Source organism: Choloepus didactylus, chromosome 5 (assembly GCF_015220235.1).
Source record: "Choloepus didactylus isolate mChoDid1 chromosome 5, mChoDid1.pri, whole genome shotgun sequence".
NCBI lineage: Eukaryota > Metazoa > Chordata > Mammalia > Pilosa > Megalonychidae > Choloepus > Choloepus didactylus.
Window position 1 is genome coordinate 90,174,163 of NC_051311.1, and position 22,875 is coordinate 90,197,037.

General features: G+C 32.7%; 1 protein-coding gene and 1 pseudogene across 5 annotated transcripts in view; one reads left to right on the forward strand and one right to left on the reverse strand.

The window, feature by feature from the left end:
- KMT2E (lysine methyltransferase 2E (inactive)) overlaps window positions 1-22,875 on the reverse strand; it is a 129,014-nt gene that overhangs the window by 20,704 nt on the left and 85,435 nt on the right. For 3 of the 5 annotated variants that reach the window (XM_037836448.1, XM_037836447.1, XM_037836446.1), the window contains 10 exons: window positions 20,086-20,200; window positions 18,778-19,007; window positions 15,846-15,926; window positions 12,426-12,484; window positions 11,371-11,543; window positions 8,165-8,203; window positions 5,269-5,499; window positions 5,029-5,159; window positions 3,918-4,035; window positions 2,794-2,903 (listed from right to left, as the gene is read on the reverse strand). In XM_037836448.1, the coding sequence (XP_037692376.1) occupies window positions 2,794-2,903; window positions 3,918-4,035; window positions 5,029-5,159; window positions 5,269-5,499; window positions 8,165-8,203; window positions 11,371-11,543; window positions 12,426-12,484; window positions 15,846-15,926; window positions 18,778-19,007; window positions 20,086-20,200 (1,287 nt within the window). Of the gene's footprint in view, window positions 1-2,793; window positions 2,904-3,917; window positions 4,036-5,028; window positions 5,160-5,268; window positions 5,500-8,164; window positions 8,204-11,370; window positions 11,544-12,425; window positions 12,485-15,845; window positions 15,927-18,222; window positions 18,754-18,777; window positions 19,008-20,085; window positions 20,201-22,875 lie in introns of those variants that run through there. The other 2 variants (XM_037836450.1, XM_037836449.1) reach the window with 2 other exon arrangements.
- LOC119534759 lies at window positions 623-2,361 on the forward strand (annotated as a pseudogene).

Consider the following 22,875-nt stretch of genomic DNA (forward strand, 5'->3'; position numbering starts at 1 on the left):
TAAAATCTTAATGCATTTTAAACTGCAATTCCACAAAATTATATTCTACAACTAATTACAAGCAATCCTTAAATTTTACTACTTTGCATTCCTGGTGACCACCAGAAAAGAAATTGTATTTTCTCATAAAAATAATGTTATAATTAGAAGTTGATTCCAGACCAGAAATTGGGCCTTCAATCATAGGTGTTAACTAGTGAAGTGTTACAGAAGAAAAGTTGTTAAAATCTCTAGTCTTTCTAACTAAAACAATATGGTAGCTTACAGAAAATAATATTAAGGCAAAAACCATAATTATTTCAGTAGTTCCAGGTTGTTTTAAGAAAAAATATTGACCTGAATAAAAAATGCTAGGCATACTAATTACCGAACCTTAACTAGTCTGTCTTACACTTTAGTGAATGATTTCAATAACCAGGATTCTTTAAAAAGCTGCCTTGAAAAAATTTAAGGTTACATTTCCTTTTGCCCCTCCTTAGGTATTTCCTCTTTAAAATGGAAGCTTGAAATATAACTGTACTCTCATCTTCACAGTAATGATGACAATTATTTCCATTTTACAGGGAAATTAAACATCACAGAGGTCAGTATCTTATCCAAAGTTACAGAGTTAATAAGTGGTATGGATGGCATTCAGATACAGGTCTATATGACTCCAAAACCCACACATTTCATCTTTTCAGTGTTTCTCAATTCTCTGCTCTGTACTGCCAAAGTTAGTTCATCTCCAGGATACAGGCTAAATGCCCAAAACAATAGGTCTCCCACTTTCCATGTTTTAATGCATGCAGTTAAAGTTTTTGTTTACAATAAAAACAATTTACTTCTCCCAGTCTCTAATACTCCTACTGATTCACTTAACACTGCTAAAAAGAAATGAATACTGCCTAAATCTGTGAATCAAGGGCAGAACTCAAACATTTATGATCCCTCCCTTCCACCAATCTGGTATTGCTAGAAACTAGCTTGAAACTCTTTATAGATTCCTAGGAATTTTAGGATAACAGAACAGCAAATAATAATTATGGCAACAGGTAATGTTTATTAAGCATTTTGTGCTAGGAACTGTTTTAAACACTTTACGTGTGTTAACACTCTGAATCTTCAAAACATCCTTGGTTAAGTGAGTAGCAGTAGTATCTCATTTTATATTTGAGGTAATGAGGCACAAAGAAGTAAAAAAAAAAATTGGTACAAAGTTTTGTAACTAGTAAATGACCAAGCTAGGATTTGAAACCAGGCAGATTATAAAAAGGTTATAGTCTTAACCATTATGGGATATACAGTCTCAACGCAATGAGCAAACTGTTGTTATGCTGTATTTTCTACTTTGGAGGGGGGAGAGCTAAAAAGGAAAAGCTTAAGTTATCAGCGATAAATATGACTCCAACAATCAGGTAGAGGTGCAAACTGAAGGAAGAGGGAATTCACTTAGAGAAAACATAATGGACACTAAACACATCATTTTAAAAGGATGCCATACAAAGTTTAAAAGAAAAATACAGTATAGGAGCACTTCTTTACTGTAAAGAAGTGGAACAAAGAACTAAGTTGTTATGGGAATGTAAACTGGTATAAGCTTCTTTAAGAATTAATTCACCAATGTCTAGTAAAATCTGAGACTGTGCACATACTACAACCCAATTACTCCATTCCTACCATGCAGAGACCATGTCCACAAGCAAACATAGTCAAAAAGCTACAGGAGGGACCTGGAAGGCACCATGCTATGGAGCTTATGGCATTAATGTGACCACCATGTCCATGGAGACAGGCTGAGGTGACTGAGCTCTGGCCAGAGGCGCTGGGACAGCCAAGATGTTGGCTTTGTTATTCCGGGCACTGTCTGGGCTGTAAGCAAGTGGAAGCTGCAGCCCACCCTGACACCTTCAGCAGTAAAAAGATAAGCCTAAACGTGTACGTGTGAAACCTGGTGTCCAAACCAGGGTTGTAATGGCCTTTCTTATACTCTAGAATATACAAAGACAAAAGGAGATTCTGATGAAGTTGTTCCAGATGGATTCAGAGTATTCATTGAAAAGGAAGCACAACTAGCACTTTTAGGAACAGAAATGGACTATGTAGAAGACAAATTACCCAGTGAGTTTCTGTTCAATAACCCAAACATCAAAGGAACTTCTGGCTCTGGAGAAATCTTTAATATTTGATACCTAAGGACTGTTCCTTCAGCTGTAAGCTCCAGGAATGCTCCTGGAAGATGTGAGGCTTACTAAAGAAACAACGTGACTGTCACGTTCTTAAGGTTTATAATGTATGGCTGCCTTATGAGGAAAGTAAAAAGTAATACATTTTGAAAATGAAAAAAAAAAAGTTACGGGCATTTTCGGAAATCTAAAGTTCCATCAACAGTGGAATGGACAGATAAATGCCATCAGTGGTGGAAAAAAAATGAACTAGAGCAACACATAAGAACATGGCTGAATCTCGCAAAAGTAATGAATGAGAAAAGATGAATGCAGAAGAATACAGTATTGTTACTGTTTATATAAAGTTTTAAAATATACAAAATAAATACATACTATTCTTGGACACACACATACATTAAAAAAAATAGACCAACTTATAGATAGTGGTTCTTTTTCTCAGGCAAAGGAGGGAAGGGAGATGCGGTCTGTTTGCTCAACACAAAGTGCTTCAAATGGATAATGTTTTATTTCTTAACTTGGGAAGTAGGTACATGGGTGTTGGTATTATTATTTATATCTTTTATATATTAAAATATTTTATTTAAAGCGTCTCTACTCATAATCAGCATTTGTTTCTTGAACTTACCAGTTCCCGTAGTCAAAATCAAAGGCAATAGTAATTTCAGTTCCCTTTGGAATACTCTGTATAGAATAAATGTAAAGATGTATGGTGCCATCTTCAATTTCATGTCTCACCTGTTGGTCAAAAGCATAATTTTACATTTCTATAAATTATTTTCCACCTTAGAAGCATCTCATCCTAGAATTTAAAAACTGTTCTTTTCAAAGAATTTAATAAACACAACTTGGAAAGTATGCCATTAATTACAAGACTTATAATTATAAATCATTGGTTATCAACTGTGAAGCAGGGGTATCATTCCAAGCTTTTTTCCTGCCTATTGTCAACCCCATTCCTACAGCTCAGTGTGGCATTAAAAAATATGTATTTCATCAATTCTAAGATGCATATTTTTTCACATTTTAGCATGTCTGAAATTGGGAGTCTTAAAAGTGATGACACCTTAGATTTAATGAAATGATGTAATGGTACAGCTAACACTGAGTATTTACTGTAGACCAGATACTGTTCTAGGTGCTTTAAATGTGTTATCTCCTTTAGTTCCCAAACCATCTTTGTATAGATAAGACTGAGGCATAGATATGTCAAATAATCTTCCTAAGGTGACAAAGCTAGTAAGTCACAAAGTAGACATATAAATTTAGTAAGCCCATCTCCAAAACCCATACTTTCAGCTCAACACTGTATTATACAATTTAAGAATACTCTGGCATGTTAAAAAAAAAAGTCATTATACTCAACACTAAAATACAATTTTATAAATACCCCACATTAAAATACAATTTTATAAAATTTCTTAGAATGGCACACGTAAAATCTGCTTTAGTTTCAGTTTTGTCACCTAACTTAATCAAATCAAATCATTTGACCCATGGTCGTTTATAATAGACCTTCCAGGATAAAAAGAAATCCAATATTTCTGCTTACAAGGAACAATATAATTTCTTAAAGGTACGAAGACCTCACAGCCAGTATTACCTAAATTTTCACAATAAAAAGATGAACAATATAAAATGTATCAATAATTAAAGTATTTTAAGCTACCAAACTTCTGTGTTTAATGATCAGATTCCCTACCCACTCCCCACTCCCCTACCCAGCCTCCAAAAGGATTTCTATAAGCTTACCTCTGCATTGGGTGTACAAGAACGCCTAATGAACCGAGCCTCATTCCCAAAAGTCCTTGCATCAACACACATTTCTAGCCCATGCAATTTAGAATAGAATAAAACAAAAGGGTATGGTCTACAAAGAAAGAAATGCATTATAAGCAATTCCCATTTTAATACAGCAATCTCCTGTTGTTCTTCAGAGGCAAAATGATGAGTAAACTTAGGCACAGAGGGTTTAAATAATTTCTAAAAGACTCACAGTAAGTAGTGAAGTCAACATCTGAATACAGGCAATAGGACTCCAGAACCCACTCTTAACCACTAGGCTACTCATGCTAATAAGTTTTTTACCTGCCTCCATACCCTTACCTTAATCAAATGTGATTAATCAAAGGCAGAAATTCAAATTTACAGAGAAATAAAAAGGTAGTGAATATTGCTTTTACAGAAGGATTTGTAGTTGTATGCTTTAAAGTCCATATTTTCTGGTACAAAGTTATAAACAAGAAATGTTTTTAATAATTTGAGAACATACACTGGGAATGTTATCCCCCTAAAGATATGAACACACTGCTAGAACTTAGGGAAGCAATGGCTATCAAAAGATCCTATCAATTCTCCACAAAAATCCTAAACCATAGAAAAGGCTTCCAATGCCATTCCAATACCAAGAAAGTGGGATTGAAAGTGGTGACAGCAAGGCAGGACCAAATCTAAACACTGTCTAATAAAGAAAGGGGCAGGGGTTTTGCCTGTAGACACCATGGTCTTTTCATGTTCTAGCAATGAAATGCACAGGGCTCCTTATAATGTCAGGTAATCAGAGTTCCTAGTGAACATGCACCATATATTGATGTCAGTGTATTTTTGAAGTAGGTTGTTTTAGAATTTTCAGCAAGACAGAGGTGGGCAAGAAACCAAGGAATCTATCTCTAACACTTTGCTACGTCATTTTTTATGTTATATGTTTTATATTTCAAAAATATTCATTAGTCACTGTTCAGCCACACTGTTAAATATTCAAATGATCACTGATGAAAACAAAATACAATCACAGCACTTTAGCAAAATAACCAAAAATTCCATTTACTACAGAAAAGTAATATGGAAAAATAAATGAACATACCTCTTAAAGAAATAACCATTGGCTTCAAACTGTTCTCTTAGCATAAACTTCCCTCTGTATTCAATGATAAGTGCATCAGGAGGCAAATCTTTCGCAGACTTGAGAATTTTCTTATTCTTTTGTATATGGCTCTAAAATGAGAGCAAATACTGAGATGAATTAAACCTGGCTGCTTGAACCTATTTAAAATAAACATTGTAAAAAGATTTTTTTTTAAAATCTGACAAACCATATATTTACCTCTACGGGAGGTTTGAAGAGCAAACTGTTGGTATGCAAATCTGATTTATTCATTTCTTTTTTGTCATTTCCATTGCCTAATTTCAGAGCTATTCTTTGGGCCTCCCTCTGAACACCCTCACTATACTGGTTATTATTTGCCTCTTCATATCGGTCCATCCATGCTTTGATTTTTGTCTCCCATCCAAAATTTGAACCGTCAGATGAAGTATCAATCTCTGGAGCTGAACCCTAAAATCATAGCAAGCTCAGCATTACTATGTGGACACTGAGTATTTATATATATACATAAATTATAAATGACAGTCTATATGAAAAGAAGACCATAAATTAGCAGACAACTAAAGTTTTATACCAGATAGCAGACAAATACAAGTTGAAAAACTCAAGAAAGCTAAGAATCGCACAAATTCAAGCTTCATGAACACTCCTGCAGCCAAGTAGAAAGATATCAAGAAAACTGCAAATACCCAAAACTTCATGCCAATGTCAGCAAATGGTTAAAATAAAGCCTATAATATTTCTGATATTACAGACTGCCAATATCTACTATATAATTACAAACCAAGAGCTCTTATGTAGTCACGGTTCTACTTATGAAAAGTAAATTTGCTATTATTATGTGAGCTACACATGCTGTATATTGAGGATAAATTTATTTTCTGATTCAATACTATAATTTTAACATTATTTTATAACAAAACAATACTTTATCTTAATTTAGTGTAATTCTAAGATCTACCATCCATTGTTCACATGATAAATTTGAGATCAGAATCAAAATGACTCACATAATATGAAAAGACCTAAAATGGTCCCTGACCTAAATTCATGGTCCATAATGAAGCAAAGAACCTTTAAGCTTAAATTACAACTTATAAGATAAAGATGCTAAATGACAGGTAATAAAAAGTTACAACTTTTCTTCTTAATGTTTCAATACAAAAGACAACCCTTTTCTCAGTGGAATGCAATTTACTGAAAGCAGAATTACCAAACATGTTAAAAATATATTAAAATGTGGACTACCAAAATGATAATTAATTATTGGCAATCTTATAAGGGAAAACCAACTACTGCAGATAACAAGATGATATATTATGCCTTACGGGTAACATAATTAAATTTATAATAGATTTATCTGAAATTTCAAATTAGTTATAAATTCTATTTATCAATTTATTTCTACAATACTGAATACCTTAAGAAAACAAATTTCTCTAATATGCACAGCCTAACATAACTGAAATTTAAAAATCACATATAGATTTCATAAAAATCCTTACATAAATTCTTAGACACACACATACGCATAGTAACACACTTAACTAAAATTTATCAAGCCCACCCTCCATGTGAGTGACCAATCTTTATTACAAAGCTTATCACTTTTTTTTCTACAAAGAAATATAAACTATAGCAATTTGCTCAACTACTTGATGGGGGTGGGCCTATTTTACCAATTGATATTCTATGTATATACACATTCTACAATATAGTGATTACTTGATAAAGAACAGATTTTCATATAAATATGAAATGCTACTGGTTTAGCCTTATTCCTACTTGGCTTTCCCCTGCTTCATTAAAGAAATCTATTCAGTTTTTAAAATTTCCTTTCTTTTTTGACCCCCCCCCCCCCAAAGAACCTCTACTGAGCTATTACATCTTTAATACTGTTATAACTTCTATATATCCGGAACCTTAAAAAATTACCACAGGATTATTTACTGGAATTGTAATGATCTTAAAGAGATATATTTACATTAAGGAAAAGTTACTTTTTAAGATGCACAGGCATTTTTAAAACTTCTTCCTCATTCACTTCTTTATGTACTAAAAGAAAATATTTCATTAAGCCTCCTATTGAGGAGATTAGATAAATTGGAAAGAAAGGAGGAACACTGACACAGGAGTGCCAAAATCTACAACAGTGTAATCCAAAAACTTTTTCAATCCTCTTTACTCTGTATCAGGTTCTATAAATCTAAATTTAACGTAAGTACAAAATCTCTAATTTTCATGTATAAAGAAAATTTTATGAAACTTTGGACTTGCAGTAAGCTGCATGACACCATGTATTAACATTCCTGAGAAAGAATTACAAAGCTATACAAGAATATTCATTGTACAGCTATTTAATTGTTTTCTAGCAATGTGGAATAATAATTATTGCATGCTTACACCTCAGGGACAACAGATACTGTGACACACTGTCCAGATCCTACTTAATATATGACAACTTAAGAAAGCTGTTATCCTTTACTACCTAAACTAGAAAGCTATAGTAACACCATATAGCTGACTTCTGTGACCCAACACAAACCTATCACTGTTGGGGAAGTTGGGGAGCCTTGCTTTCTCTCAGCAATTTTAGCATCTACAAAATTGATGACTTATTCTAATTAATTCTGCACCAGAAAACAAGGTACAAATGACTAATACACTTTAGCACATATGGTGGCTCTACAGTGATTTTATGGTGTATTTTGACAACTGACTAAGTTACTAGAATCCTAACTATGAGAAAACACAAACTTTCAAGTTCCAAATGTGATTCTGCATTTGTATGCATAGTACACTAATACAAAATGATTTTGGAGGCATGGAATGCAAAGATAATTGATATTCAGATGACCCAATATATTAATATTAGAAATTGCTTGTATACGTCCCCTTTTGCTTAATATCTGAACAGTGCTACTCAACTGCAAGACTACTTTAATAACCCAATTCGAATTCTCTATGGTCCTACTTCTGGTTAAGATACTAATAAGCAATGAAATGACACACAAGGAAGAGAGTAAAAAGTAAAGATTGTAGACAAGCAACCACTTAGTAAGCTCCTGAATAAATGACAGTTGAAAATAATGACCATGAAATTCTATGTATTTACCTTAACTCTTGAGGATTTCCTAGATCCTTCACGAAAGGCCTAAAATAAACAATGGAATTCAGTTAGTTTTTTTAACAGTGGACATAACGAATATTTAATAATCGATCTGCTCACTGAAGCTGTTTACTGAAGTTGTATAATAACAAAAAATTTGGTGTCAATAAATCCAGTACCAGGATGGAATGTTTAAGTAAAAAAAAAAGGCATCTACTAGAATACTACCCTACTATTAAAAACAGAAAGCAGACTAGATGAAAACACAAAATTATATGTATATGATACAAGGTGAAGACAGAAACTTCCAAACTTGTTGTGTGCTCTAATATTACAATTATGAAAAAATTTTATAAAAATTGGAAGAGTATTAAAAATATAGTAATTTTATTGAAATGATGCGACAAGTTTGGGGGGTATAAAATAATGTCATTAACTTAATTCTCTAAGTCATTCAGCAAATAGTATATGAGCACTTAATGAGGCAAGTAATAAGCACCACGGTAAACAAAGCTGTATTTATCCAATAAATATTTACTGAGAGCTCAATCTGCTATGCCCTGCTAAAAAGTATTCAAGACTTAGTTCCTACCCCCAACACCCTTCCCTCTGACCAAGTGCAAACTCTGTTTAGTAAAACTAACAAACATAAACCTAGAGCAAGCAACATCGATCCAAATATACTTCAGTAACAAATGGGAAAGCGCACAATTTTTTTTTTAAAGGCAAAGACCCTTCATGTAAAAAGGTGAAATAAGAGCTAGAGGGACCATGGAAAACAGATATATTTAGATAGATGGTCAAAGAAAAGGAATATAATCCAGGTAGTAGGAAGAACTATGAAAGAAGGCATGAAACATGAAGAAATATGTCACATTCAAGGAAAAACTAGTCTATCATACTTTTACCTACTGAAAAGTAGTAGTACATAAGATTGAGTAAATACTATAAAATTAGATCATGGAATCCTTATTTAAAAAGTCAGATTTTATAATCCCAACTTAAATGCTGTATGTTTCTCACTATGAAAGAGGAATCCACAGACCATTTCTGAGCAGAAAAAGGATATAAAAACAATATTTACAGAAAATCTGAGGGAAAAGGATAAAAGTTAGAGAAATCAAAGTGGTAAAATATTACTGCACCATTATAAGGTAATGAGAGATTAGGCAGGGATTGAGGCAGCAAAAAGTAAAAACAATATATCTAACAGAAAAAAGGAAAAAGCAGTAGCACTTTTGATAATAAATGTGGATATCAAAGACTAAAGATGAAAAAGATTTTTGAGATCAGGTAATATGTAACTAAAAAAATTTAATGGATGGTCAGGTAATATACAAGTTTGATTCAGAGAGGAAACACTGAAGAAAAATAGTAATAAAAATTTGCTGGATTGGTTTTATAAGTGATAATAACAAAATCAAGTTTGAAAAACTATTTTCACATTAAAATTATAAAATAAAGCTAAAAAATCCTAATTACTTTATGAGCCACACTACACAATTCATGTCTGTTAATACTTCATTATGCATTATTAATAGTGTTCATATCAAAGTCCCAAATTGGTGAAACTCCTACCTTAATAGTTTTATGAATATTTTAAAACTGTCTTCTGCCCAGAATATTTATCACCTACTAGCTCCATTCATATTTTCAACTATTAGCCATAAGTGTAGGCTGATAAAACTATAGCCTTTTGCTATATTTTTCATTACATATTGCCCCCAATAACAATAAACTTAACAGAAGAGTAAACTAGATATCTTTCATGCCTAGTTTTTGAATTTTTTTAAAATCCCTATCTATTAATAACTTAAAACCAGAGAAAATATTTTCCTTTCAAAAAACACATTAACATTCTGAAATAAATGACATAATCCAAGACCCAGGTTTTATTTAATAAATAAATTTATGCTTTATTGAAAGAATAGATTTAAATCAAATGACCCAGAAACAGAAATATACAATAAAATTGCCAAGTAACTTTTATACAGTAGACAAAGAGGGAAGCATAATTTGAAAGCAGCAGACAAAAGGTGTCAATCCTTATATGCGAGTTCCTAAACTGTAAAATGCACTTAATCTCTCTGTGTAATGACAATCTATGAGAAATGAGAAAAATAACAATGAAATAAGGCAAAATGTGGTTAAGTGCAGTAATAAAAGGTTCAAGTGCCATGATGGGATGCAAAGAAAGATCATATGTGGTAGGAGAAAAGCAAATTTCATGGAGGAAGTAGTACTGAGATAGGCTTCAAAGTATGATAGGAGTTTAAAAGCTAAAAGATGGAAAGGAGAATATTCCAAATGGTGAAAGGAACATATGTCCAGAAAATATAGGTAGACACTGGTAACAGTAAGTTGTCCAGATTGGATAAAATATAAGTAGAAGAGTAACAAAAAAAAGAAAGGGACATATACAGGAAGTCAAGGCTTATTTAAACCAAAGAGGTGAAATAAGGAATAGGAAAACATACTTAAAGTACATGCTGCCTATTAAAATTAAATATATCATGAGGAATTACTCCAAAGAAATGCATTTTTATAAAGCCTAGATTTTATATGCAGGAATAATTTCAGTCTATAACAGCAATATAATCATTGTGAGAGTTTTTTAAATTTATGTAACAAAAATTTTTATTTTATTTTTATTAGCTATTGTAACACATTTAAAGAAAAAGTGGCTTGTAAATACTTTTCTGCCATCCAATCTTAGGGATAATTTAGCGTATGAAATTTCAGTGAAAAAATCTACATGGTAAGAAATTCAGCATTATTCAACATAATTCAACATTATTAGTCATTAAAATGATTTAAAATGATTCAGATAGAGAAGAACAGCTATAAACAAACATCCACAATCATTAGATATAAATCTGCTTTTTAACCTGTTCCTAAGTTATTAAAAATTTGGGACTGTTATCTCTGCTTTCAAAAACAGCAGCCTTTTTTTAGCTTTTCTAGGTTTTGCATTTCTATGACTAGCCTTATTAAAACAATGACTTCAGAGCAGTCTGCAAAAGTTTCTTCTCTATTCAACCTCAATCTTTAAAACATTAAAAAATTTATTAAGTACACTGCTTAAAAAATTTTTTAAGACTTTTATTAGATTCTGTCACCTTTTATAACTAATGCTTTTTCTATAAAACATCCTGAAAAATTCAGCTGCTCCACTTCCTATCCACTAATTTTTTTAAAAAGCAAAAACTTACTTTTTTACATTTTGAAATGTTTTGTTCTTTCTCCCCACTTTTTTTCCTTCTTTTATCATTAACCTTGGAAACTCTTGAAGCAGTTAAAGTAATTGATGTTGGAGTATGCTGAAATGCAGTATATAATTCTACAGGGACTTCATCACCACTCTCAGTTGCACTGGTATCACCATCTTTAAAAGCAAAATAAAAATTCTTGCATATGTAATACTCTATTTCAAACAATAGAATAAAAAAGCATTCCGCATGACAAACTGAAGAATAAACTATACATCTTTTCACTTTTTCACTCTCCTCACTCATAAGATAAATTCAAATGCAAACTACTCTGGTGGTGAGACTGTGGGAAACAGGCACTCTCATATAATGCCAGTGGAAATTCAAAATTCCCTACGAAGGGGAATTTAGCAATACCTATCAAAATTATAATATATACTTACCCTTTGTAATCCCATTTCTAGAGATCTACCCAAAGAGAAAATGGCAAAAGGATCAAAAAAAAAAACTTTCTTGCACTAAGGTTTTGTTGATGGTACCATTTGTAATAGGAACAGAAGTAAAAAAAACTGGAAACAACCCAAATGTCCATCAAAGAAGAAAGGTGGAATAAACTATGATTATACAAAATTAGTTATGTTGGTATACAACAGGTTTTAAGCCAAAATGGAAAGTATGGTGACTGTTATACTTTTAAATTCTGTTCCTAAAGATGGAAGAAATACTATTCCACATAATAAACTAATGGAACACCAACTTTCTGAAGAACAAACATTTTATTTTTTCTTTAAACACATGTGTAGGGAAAATTATGGATGATTTTAAAAATTGTTTACTTTTCTCCTTTAATTTCCATGTTTCCTAAAATAAGTACATCCTAATTCTGTAATTAAAATATTTTAAGTTCTATAGCCTACTATAAATTATGTAACTATCAACATTCATCAGTAAGGTTTTTATATCTAACTAGAAAATACAGGCCACTTATTCTCTCAATGAGAGAAAATATAGGCACGTATTCTCTCAATCTTAATTTAGCAGTGCTCCTTTTTACCCACCTGACATATTTTCCCTTTTCCGGCGTTGTAGTAGCACTGCCCTCTCTTTATCCAAATTCCTACATTAAAATATTAAAGTGATTATTTACCAAACTTTCATGAATTTACATTATTAAGCAGATCTGTTTTTAATGTGATAAACTTTACGTCTTTACATTTCTTAATGAGAAACCAACAGCATAAAATGTATACACTGTTCCTTGCCTTATAGTTTAGATATGATCTAGTATAATTAGAAGTAGATGCCAGTGAAGTGACTCCTTTTCACTCTATTAAGACAATTTTTTACTTAGGTAACAAGAACAATTTTTTTCCCAAACAGAGTATTTAAAGCAAAAAAGCCTGAAATAAAACTTATAATAATGTACACAATGTAATCAAAATTGCAACTTAAATTTCTTGAAGTAAATGAATAATACTGAATTAGAATCTATGGCATTATTAACATTTACCTCAAATTATTTCCACTTTTAAAATAATAAACACTAAACATTTAGCAATTAAGTGAAATACTTCTTTAAGCTCCTCCAATTTTTTTCTATGAACTATATTATCCATAGTAATTGTTTTACTTTTTTTTTTTTTTTTTTTTTTTTTTTGCAGCTTTTCCATCATATAAACTTATTAGACTAGGGGCCAAATAATACTAGACTTTATTTCTAGATGGGAGACTAAGAGCCCCCCACTAAAATTTCTACTACAATTCAGTGACAGATTTGCCTTAATGTCTACTAGCACATATAAACTATCCTAGCATCAAAGTTAAATATCCTAGTTTGCTAGCACATATAAACTATCCTAGCATCAAAGTTAAATATCCTAGTTTGGAGAATGATAAGCAGATATTTCTTGACTGACTTTCCTTCCCATTTGTTAGTTTTTAACAAACTCTTAACTGAAATCATGATTCAAAACCCCATAAAAAACTATCTTGCAAGAGGCTAATAACTATCATAAAATGAAACAAAACCACTCATAATAAAAGAAATGCAAAGTATAACTACCCTGAGATTACCACTGCTCACTTAAACTGGCAAAAATCCAAGTCCATCAAACACTATTATGAGGATTGGGAAAACAGATAGGTTTATCCATTATTAGAGGGAATTCAAAATTGTACAGCTCTTTCTGAAGGGGAATTTGGTAATATCTGGCAAAATTACATATGCATTTGCCCTTTTACTAACAATCCTACTTCTATTTGCAATAACAAAAGATTGGAAACAACTCAGTTGAACAACCTACAGTACATCAAAAAGACACAGTATCTTGAAGCTGTAGAAAGAAATGTGGCGTATCTCTATTAACTACTATGAAGTGATCTTTTTAAAAACTTTTCATTGTAGTAATATATATATACAGCTCAAAATTTCTCATTTTAACCACTTTCAAGTATACAATCCAGTGCTGTTATAATTACATTCAAAATATTGTGCTACCATCACCAATATTCATTATCCCAACTTTTTCATAAAGTCAATCAGAAACTCTGTACCCATTAAGCAATAACTCCCCATTTTCTTCCCACGCCCCTGGTAAGCTTAATCTACTATCTGTCCCTACAAAATTTGCTTATTCTAGGTATTTCATAAGTGGGATCATATAATATTTGTCTTTTTGAGTCTAGTTTCACTCAACGTGATATCAATCAAGGTTCATCCATGGTGTAGTAGCATGTATCAGAACTTCATTTATTTTTACAGCCAAGTAATACTCCATCGTGTATATTACTACATTTTGTTGATTCATTTACCTGTTGATAGACACTTGGGTTTCTTCTACCTTTTGGCTATTGTAAATAATGCTCTTATAAACATTGGTACAGAAATACCTATTTGAGTCTCAGCTTTCAGTTCTTTGAGTATACAGCTAGAAGTGGAATTGCTAGATCATATGATAATTCTATGTTCACCTTTCTGAGGAACTGCCAAACTGATTTCCATGGTGGCTGCACCACTTTACAATACCCCCAAAAATGTATAAGTATTCCAATTTCCCTGCATCCTTGTCAACACTTGTTATTTTGTTTTTTTTTTTTTTTAATAATTTCATCAAAATTTAAAACTTTTATTCATCAAAGGACACTATCAAAGTGAAAAGGACAAACTACGAATGAAAAGAAAGTAATTGCCCACCACGTATCTGATAAGGGTTTAATATCCAGAATATTTAAAAAAACTGCTATAACTCAATAAAAAGACAACACAGTTTAAAAAAAAAAAAAAAACAGGAAAAGGACTTGAGTATACATTTCTTCAAAGATGATATACAGATGGCCAATAAGCACATGAAAAGATGCTCAAAATCACTGGTCCTCAGGGAAATGTAAATCAAAACCAGAATGAGGTACCACTTAAGCATATGTTTTTAAGAGAATAAAGAAATGTGGTGAAAGCTGTATAAGTATGTTACTGTTATACCTAAGTAAGGAGGGAATATAAATATATAAATACATATTTGCCTATAAGAAAACAAACAAGGCAAGGAAAAATAAATTTTTAAAAATTGTTATTTCTAGGGGGATAAGGTGAAACGGGCAAACACAGAAGCTAGACTTATTTGAATATACCTTTTATACATTTGACTTTAGCATGATGAGACTACTTAATTACAAAAGTAAATAAAATTTTTAAAGTCATTAGAAATAAAAAGTAACTGAATCACTCATACATTGTTAGTGGAAATGTAAAACTGTACAGCCAGCTTTGAAAAATAATTTGGCAATTTCTTATATTCAATTACCATAAGGAAGAGCACTTACACTAAGCATTTAGAGAAATGAAAACTTATGTTCACAAAAAAAGCTGTACACAAATGTTAACAGCAGCTTCATTTGTAATAGTCATAAAGTGGAAACAGCCCAAAGGTCCTTCAACAGGCTAATGGTTAATAAAACTGTTATACATACATCTACAGACTGCTGGTAATGGCTGAAGCAGGATGGTGGAAACATGCAGGTTCATTATAATTTACTTTTACATAGATTTGAGTGGTCCATTGTATAAAAATAAAAGACAAAAATAAAAAAGGAAAAAAAAATGCATAAAGCAAGATACTGCAAAACACTGGGATGATAGTAGGGATCTACCGAATTTCACAACCAAGGACACATTTTTCTAGTAATTCTTTAACGTAGTATATTCCAATGAAAAGAGATGCCATCAATTAGAAGATGCACTGTTCTGTTATACATTATTAATGAAGTAAAAACCCCTAACAAGTAAATTATGACACATTATTAATGGAAAGATTCTTCCTGATTTGAAAGATGTCAATATAAAAATAATAATAAACATAAAAATGAAAAAGTATATCTTAGACTCAATGAAATGGAGTAATTCATCAATTCTTTAATCCAGAATTCATAAACAAACCTTTTCTTAATTCCATGTTACCTCAGTATAATTACCAGCAACTTACCTAGGTTGACAACGTTCACATAGATATGTATCAGGAATGTGCTGCCTGTCAATCCCCATGCAGTCAATATGTTGCCAAACACTTAAAACAGAAAAAAAGCAGAACATATAAAATAGTATTGAAATCATCCTCAAACTAAGATTCTGTATTCCATTTTACTATCATTTAAAAAGTGCTTACTTTGAGCTTTGAAGTCTAATACTCTAAAAGGGGCTGCAGGGAATTCATAAATACATGACCTCAGGTAGATAAAACCAAAAAAGATGTAAAAACAGTTGAAGAAATATAGAATATTATATATGAAGCAATTTTAAAATGTGAAAGGTATGGGTTGCAAATATCATTAGAAATCATAAAGTGGAGAAATTGTCCACTTTATGCTTGGAGTTATGGAAAAAACACCCTGGAGAATACTGGACTTCAACAGAACTTTTTTGGGAAATTAGGAAGAAAAGATGTCATTGTAGCAATGTTTTCTCAGTTAGACAGATATGATGAGCAAAAGCCAGCAAGCAGTTAAGATACATATGAGGAGGAACATTCACTTGGAGAAATAGAGAGAGGTTAGACTGGATAAGTGAAATGCAGCCAGATTATACAGGACTTTGAATGTCAGGATGTGTGTAGATTTCCTCTAACCAGCAACAGGTAACAGCTGACGTGCTCTGGTGACATACACTATTAATTCAAGAAGTCAAGAAACTGGAGACAGAAAAACCAACTAAGAGGCTTTTCCAACATTCCAGACCTGAGTTAATAAAGGACAGAACTAGAACAAAGACAGAAAAAATGAAGTTAAAGAATCTAAAAGGCATTCCATGAGGACACAGATTAAACCTATTCTGTCTTCTACAAGAACCAGCGTAAGGCAAACTCCTCAATTTGTTAATACTGTATTATACTGCCAAGACTTTTATTTGTCTAAAGTCAATATACATGCCTGTTTCCAAAGACAGTCTTAGCTTTTCTTCACATAATAATTAGCCATTTTGAATGTATAACTAAGCTTAATGCAGTTGTGCTGCTTTTCACTTCTTAAATAAAACTTTGCAGTTAGGAATCTATTGAAGTAATCCAGGTATTTAACAACAAAGAACAAAATAGTAATACTGAAAAAGTAGAGAGGAAGAGGTAAATCTTGGAATGTTTGGGCAAGAAATGGTAGGATGTGGAGGGTAATGGAATACACAGCCAAGTTAAAAAAGAAGTGAAAAGAACAGCAATGCAACTGAAAAGGAGAGTTAAATTAAATTTGTGGAGAAAGTGATAATGTCACACAGATAACAGAAGAAACAAGCTAGAAAATGAAGAAAAAAGATTAAGCCTTGAGTATACTACAGGTTAAGCAGCAGAAAACTAGAATGGTAACATTCATAGCAAAGCGAACAGTCGCTAAGAAGCAAATACCGTTAATAATTCAGAAACTGAACTGGTCCCTCAAAAATTTATAACTGGTTATAAAATCCTAAAGACTATTTTACTATTCTCAAATAGAGATAATTCTATATTATATTTAGATCACCGTAATTAAATCAAAAGAAAAACACTGTTTAAATTATGCATTTCTATATATTGCCAAATGGTATATAATTTGGCACTAGATAAGATCAGCTCAGCTCAGAGAAAGCTATTTTAAAAAAGATTGATTACAATATGAATCAATGTTTTCTAATAACTAAGTAAAAAATGTGGAAAGCAAGGTGTCATGGAGTGTTTTTTTAGTTTTAAATTTACCTTCTGAGTAAATTTACACAGATACTACTTATAATAATGAGGTGTGTCACAGGTAATTAGTTTATTTTTAATTTGAAAAGCTGCCATATTATTATTAACCTGAAAATATTAATATTAATATTATAACTGTGTGTAAAACTAATATCAAATTTCACATTTCATTTAACACTAAACCCCCTCCCCCTTTTTGGCAAAAGTAAATCTGCTTTTAAAAATATAATCCTACCTCCATGTTTAGATCAATAATATCCAACTCCTAATCTCCAACAAACAGGAATAATATCACAAATAACACAAAGTAATTAATATTTGGCTTTAGTATGCACTTTAATACTCACTCACATTTAAATATGTGTATATGCCATACTACTTCAAATCAAATAATGAAGCAGTGCCACAGGACCAAATCCAGGAAATTCTGTAAAGGCTCCAAACTTTCTTATACTCTATAATGCATGGCTTAGATACTCTCTGCTCCCCACCCCATGCAGGGAATGGACTCAATAACTTGCAGGTTGAAATCCTACTGATCCCTTTTCATCCTCCCCAACTCCCTCCCACCAAAAAAAAAAAAAAAAAAAAAAAAAGGAAAAAGAAAGAAAGAAAAAAGAAAGCAAAACCCCACTTTCTGTCCCAACCACACCTTCTCTAGGGGAAGAGGCCTTTCTTGGTGGTTGAACCAGGGTTGGGGGAGGGGAGACTGTGGTTCTGGTTCAAGGAGACTCCAGAGTGCTGCAAGGTTCAAGTCAAAAGGAGGTCAGAGAGTCAGGTCAAACAAACATCAATCAAAATGTATAATTCCCCCAAATTGGAAAATCAGTTGACTATACAGCACAAATAATTCCTCAAATATATACACAGGACTCAATTCCCCTCTCATTCTATCTTGTCTACTACTACACATACTTGTATTACTACTGAACTGAGTGAAGAGAGAGGTGTGATCCTACATGAATTAAGTTCAGAACTGATTTCCTATCACTCAATTAACAATGGAAATTTCCAATAAGCTCTAAGACAGCTTTTATTCTCACAGGAGTTTTTCTAAGAGCAAAATTAAGACTCCATCGATAGTAACAGATGTCCCACTTAAAAAAAGTATTAATTTTTTAAGTGATTTTAATGATCTTTCCCAACATTAACAATCAAAGGTTAGCAGCATCCAAGAAAAATAAACTAATGGTGTGAAATATTTTACCTGCATTTGTCACAACAGATCATGTATCCATCATCATGTGTAAAACCACAAATGCACCTGGTTACATCGGTACCATAACTTCCATCCTCAGATGTGCTGATTGTAGTAGCACTGGAAGTTTCATCAAAATTAGGAGTGGTAAATATGCCTACTTCATTTTTGCTAATAAGAACTGATGGAGGAGGGGAAGCTGGAGGTGTTGGAGGAGGACGAGCACCATAATTATGGTCCTGGATAATTAAACATAAATACAACACAATATTATTTAATTTGAGCAATATGAACTGAGCAACTTAAACGAAATTCAACCCTTAATTTGAATACTGAGATATGAAATTGGTCCATTTCTTCCTTAATACTTTTAAAAATAATGACTTTATGAAGCCAGATATTAAACCACAGTAGTAAGTAAAGGTCTACCTACAACCCTGGTCATCTTTATACCCAACTCCAACCCCCCCAAAAAGAGAACACATCTTCAAAGACCTATGGTTACATATTTCCACCTTCAAGATGAGAATTGAAGATTTAAAATTTGAGAATTGAGATTTTAAAATTTGAGGAATACAGAGGTTAAGTATAACAAAAAACAGTAACAACAAAAGATATTGCTATAAAGAAAAACACTTTCTTACATATAATATAGGATTTTTTAATGGCAATTTTTATTCTGGTCCAAGTAGGAAAAAACCATCATAGTAATCTGTCATAATTGTACCTCCATTATATCACAGATGTGTCTAGTTCTGTATTCAAACATATCTGTGTTTGAATCTAAGCTCTGCCTCTTGCTAGCTATGCAATATGGAGCAAGTTTCCTTTTCTAAGCTATGAAACGGGGATGATAACTGTACCCTATCTCATGAGGTTGTTTCTGAGCACTAAATGAGATAATGTATGTAAAAAAGATCAGCACAGAGCCTGGAAAATAATAAGCACTCAATAAATGGCAACTATATAATTCCGAATTAATAGCCGATAGGACAATACAAATCTACCTACATACATTCTTCTTATAGAATGAGCAGGTAAAGAGTTCTAACACCAAACCATCAACAGCATAAAATGCAAAATAATAATAATTAAACTTATAGGTAGTTTTCAATTACAGAATCTTAATCCCTTGAATAAGAAGAGTATGGTTAGATTAATGAAAAATTAAATATGAAAGATTTACTTAATCATTTAGATAGTGTGAAAAAATTGTTCTTTTTTAATACACAGTTTTAAGCATAATGTCATACACACCTATTCTCAACCTCTAGATCTTAAAAATAAAACTCTTCCAGAGAAATGTTTGACACTTACCGCATAGGGCAAACCAATGTAACTGTGTGAATGATGCGAGCTGCTGGTATATAACTGGTGGGGATAACTGTTGGATTTCTCAACTACCACAGGACTAGCTTCTACAGATTCTGGTCTGGAGGGAAAAAAGTTGCATCAGAGAGAATTCTATTCATTTTTTCCTTTTAATTAATTAAAAATTTTAAGTACGTATACTAAAATATGTAGCCATACAAAATGCAATGCCTTTTTATAGTAAATGAAAACCCAATGGATGAGAATATATTTGATCTAGATTCTATGTCATAAAAAACAAACAACAAAAAACTTTTGTTTAAGTAAAATAAATGTCCCACCCTAAGATCAAATATAGTGTTTCCCGATTATAGAAAATTATTAGAGATCAAACACTATTTAATAAACCCAGTGGCACTATGCTGAGAGATGGAGAAAAGAAGTGGAAATAATTTAGTCATGATGAAAGGCACACAAATCTACATGGTCTCCAACTTGAATGTGAAGTATTATGCATTTCAATGATCCAAACTTCATGTATGTGGTACTGTGCCAAGTGGAAGACAAGCATATATCAAAGAGCCTTGGAAATGTCAGTAAAGTTAGAGCATAGGAAACCGCATGATGAACCAATGCTTGTACCTGAAAAAACACAAGGAGCAACCTGTGGCAGAGTGAGATCAGCAGTTCTATAGCCTACAAAGGGATAAGTGATGGTAACTTGACCAACTACTGAAACAACTGGGAGTTAACAACTCACCCACTGTGTTTGACCTATAAGCTGCCTGGTCTAGCATTTTACATCAACTTCTTGACTCATTCAACCCTCCTGAGCCCTACTCTGGCTAATTCCTATTGATTAAGATAGTAGGAAGCCTACTTCTGAGACCAATTCACACTGAAATTAATCTCTCCCTTGCACATACACAACATGATTTGTTTCTGTGCCTTCACTCTTAATATATCCACTACTTGAAAAGATTTTTTTTCATAACCACTTATCCTACTGTTCATTCAAAATTGTCCCTTAGAACTTACTACTATTCAAGGTTCAAGATTTCTTAATGCAATTACACTCTACCATAAGACCAGAAGCACAAAACACAATTTCTAGAGTCAACTGCTTCTTGATTTACTTCCCTCCCACACTCCATCTCCATCCATTCCCTCCGTAAAGTCTCAATTTAACTTTAATAACTTCTGTGGGACCCAATGTGCCAGAATTAACAGAGGGAAGAAGTACAAACTTAATAAATGGTTCAAAAGGAGAAAGGTTCTGAATATTATGAAAACCAATACTTTGCCACATGTCCATGTTGTATTAATAATTCACTTCTTCATTCCCTTAAAACAAATGTTTCTTAATTTCAAAATACATGCTGTTTTACTATAACCCCTACATGTCTGTGTCTTCAATTTGACAGAACTCCTTGAAAGCAGGGAATGTCTTACTCATTTTTTCGTTTCCCATTTAAAAGTCCAGTAAATATTTGTGGAATTACAAAAGGTCAGTGAATGAATAAGCAAGAACTATAGAGAAAATTTAGGTGAGAGAGTGTACATGCTTATGTGCCAGCATGTTCACCTATTTGAAGGATTTACTCATTTATAAAAGAACTGACCCTCTGTTAAAACTGATTGAAAGCAGAAGCTATTAAAGCATATTGACAATGTGCAAGAAGTAGATCAAAATCTGTCTAAATCTAAAATGATTAGAACTATGTAATCATGCAAAAAAAAGTAATACATGCTCACTGTATAAAATTCAAATACAAAAGTACACAAGAAAGCAAAAGACCATGTCTCCATCCAACTCCCAGACATACCTAATGTCAAGATTTTTGTGTATGCCTTTTAAGATTTTTCTAAGCATAAATAAATAAGTATATATATAGTTTTTGTTTTTTAAAAAATGAAAATATACACTATATGTATTCACAATTTGGTCATCTTTCGATGTCATTACCTATCTACCTTATTCTGGGAACAGCTGCTTATTATGTTAATGTACCATAACTTATTAACAATTTCCCTACTGGTGGATATATAAATAGTTTCCGTTTTCCACTATTAAAAATATCACTGTAGTCATACATCTTCCATCTCCATACACAGTATTTCTACAACATGGATTCCTAGAAGAAGGAATGCTGAACAAAAGAAAATATGCACATGTGCCAGTTTGAATGTACTATGTCCCCCAGAAAAAGCCATATTCTTTGATGCAATCTTGTGGGGCAGACGTTTTGGTGCTGATTAGACTTGCATGGAAATGCGCCCCACCCAACTGTAGGTGACAACTGATGAGATCTTTCCATGGAGGTGTGGCCCCACCCATTCAGGGTGGGCCTTGATCAGTGGAGCCATATAAATGAGCTGACAAACAGAAGGAACTCAGTGCAGCTGAGAGAGAACCTCTGAAGAGGAGCTACAGCCAAGAGGGACACTTTCAAGAAAGCACAGGAGCTGCAGATGAGAGACAGTTGGAAGACAGCTGCTGAAAGCAGACTCTTGCTCCAGAGAAGCTGAGAGAAGACAAATATCCCAAGTGCAACTAAGAGTGACATTTTTGAGGAGCTGCAGCCTAGAGAGGAACATCCTGGGAGAAAGCCATTTTGAAACCAGAACTTTGGAACAGACGCCAGCCACGTGCCTTCCCAGCTAACCGAGGTTTTCCGGACACCATTGGCCATCCTCCAGTGAAGGTACCCAATTGCTGAAGTGTTACCTTGGACATTTTATGGCCTTAAGACTGTAACTGTGTAACCAAATAAACCCCCTTTTATAAAAGCCAAT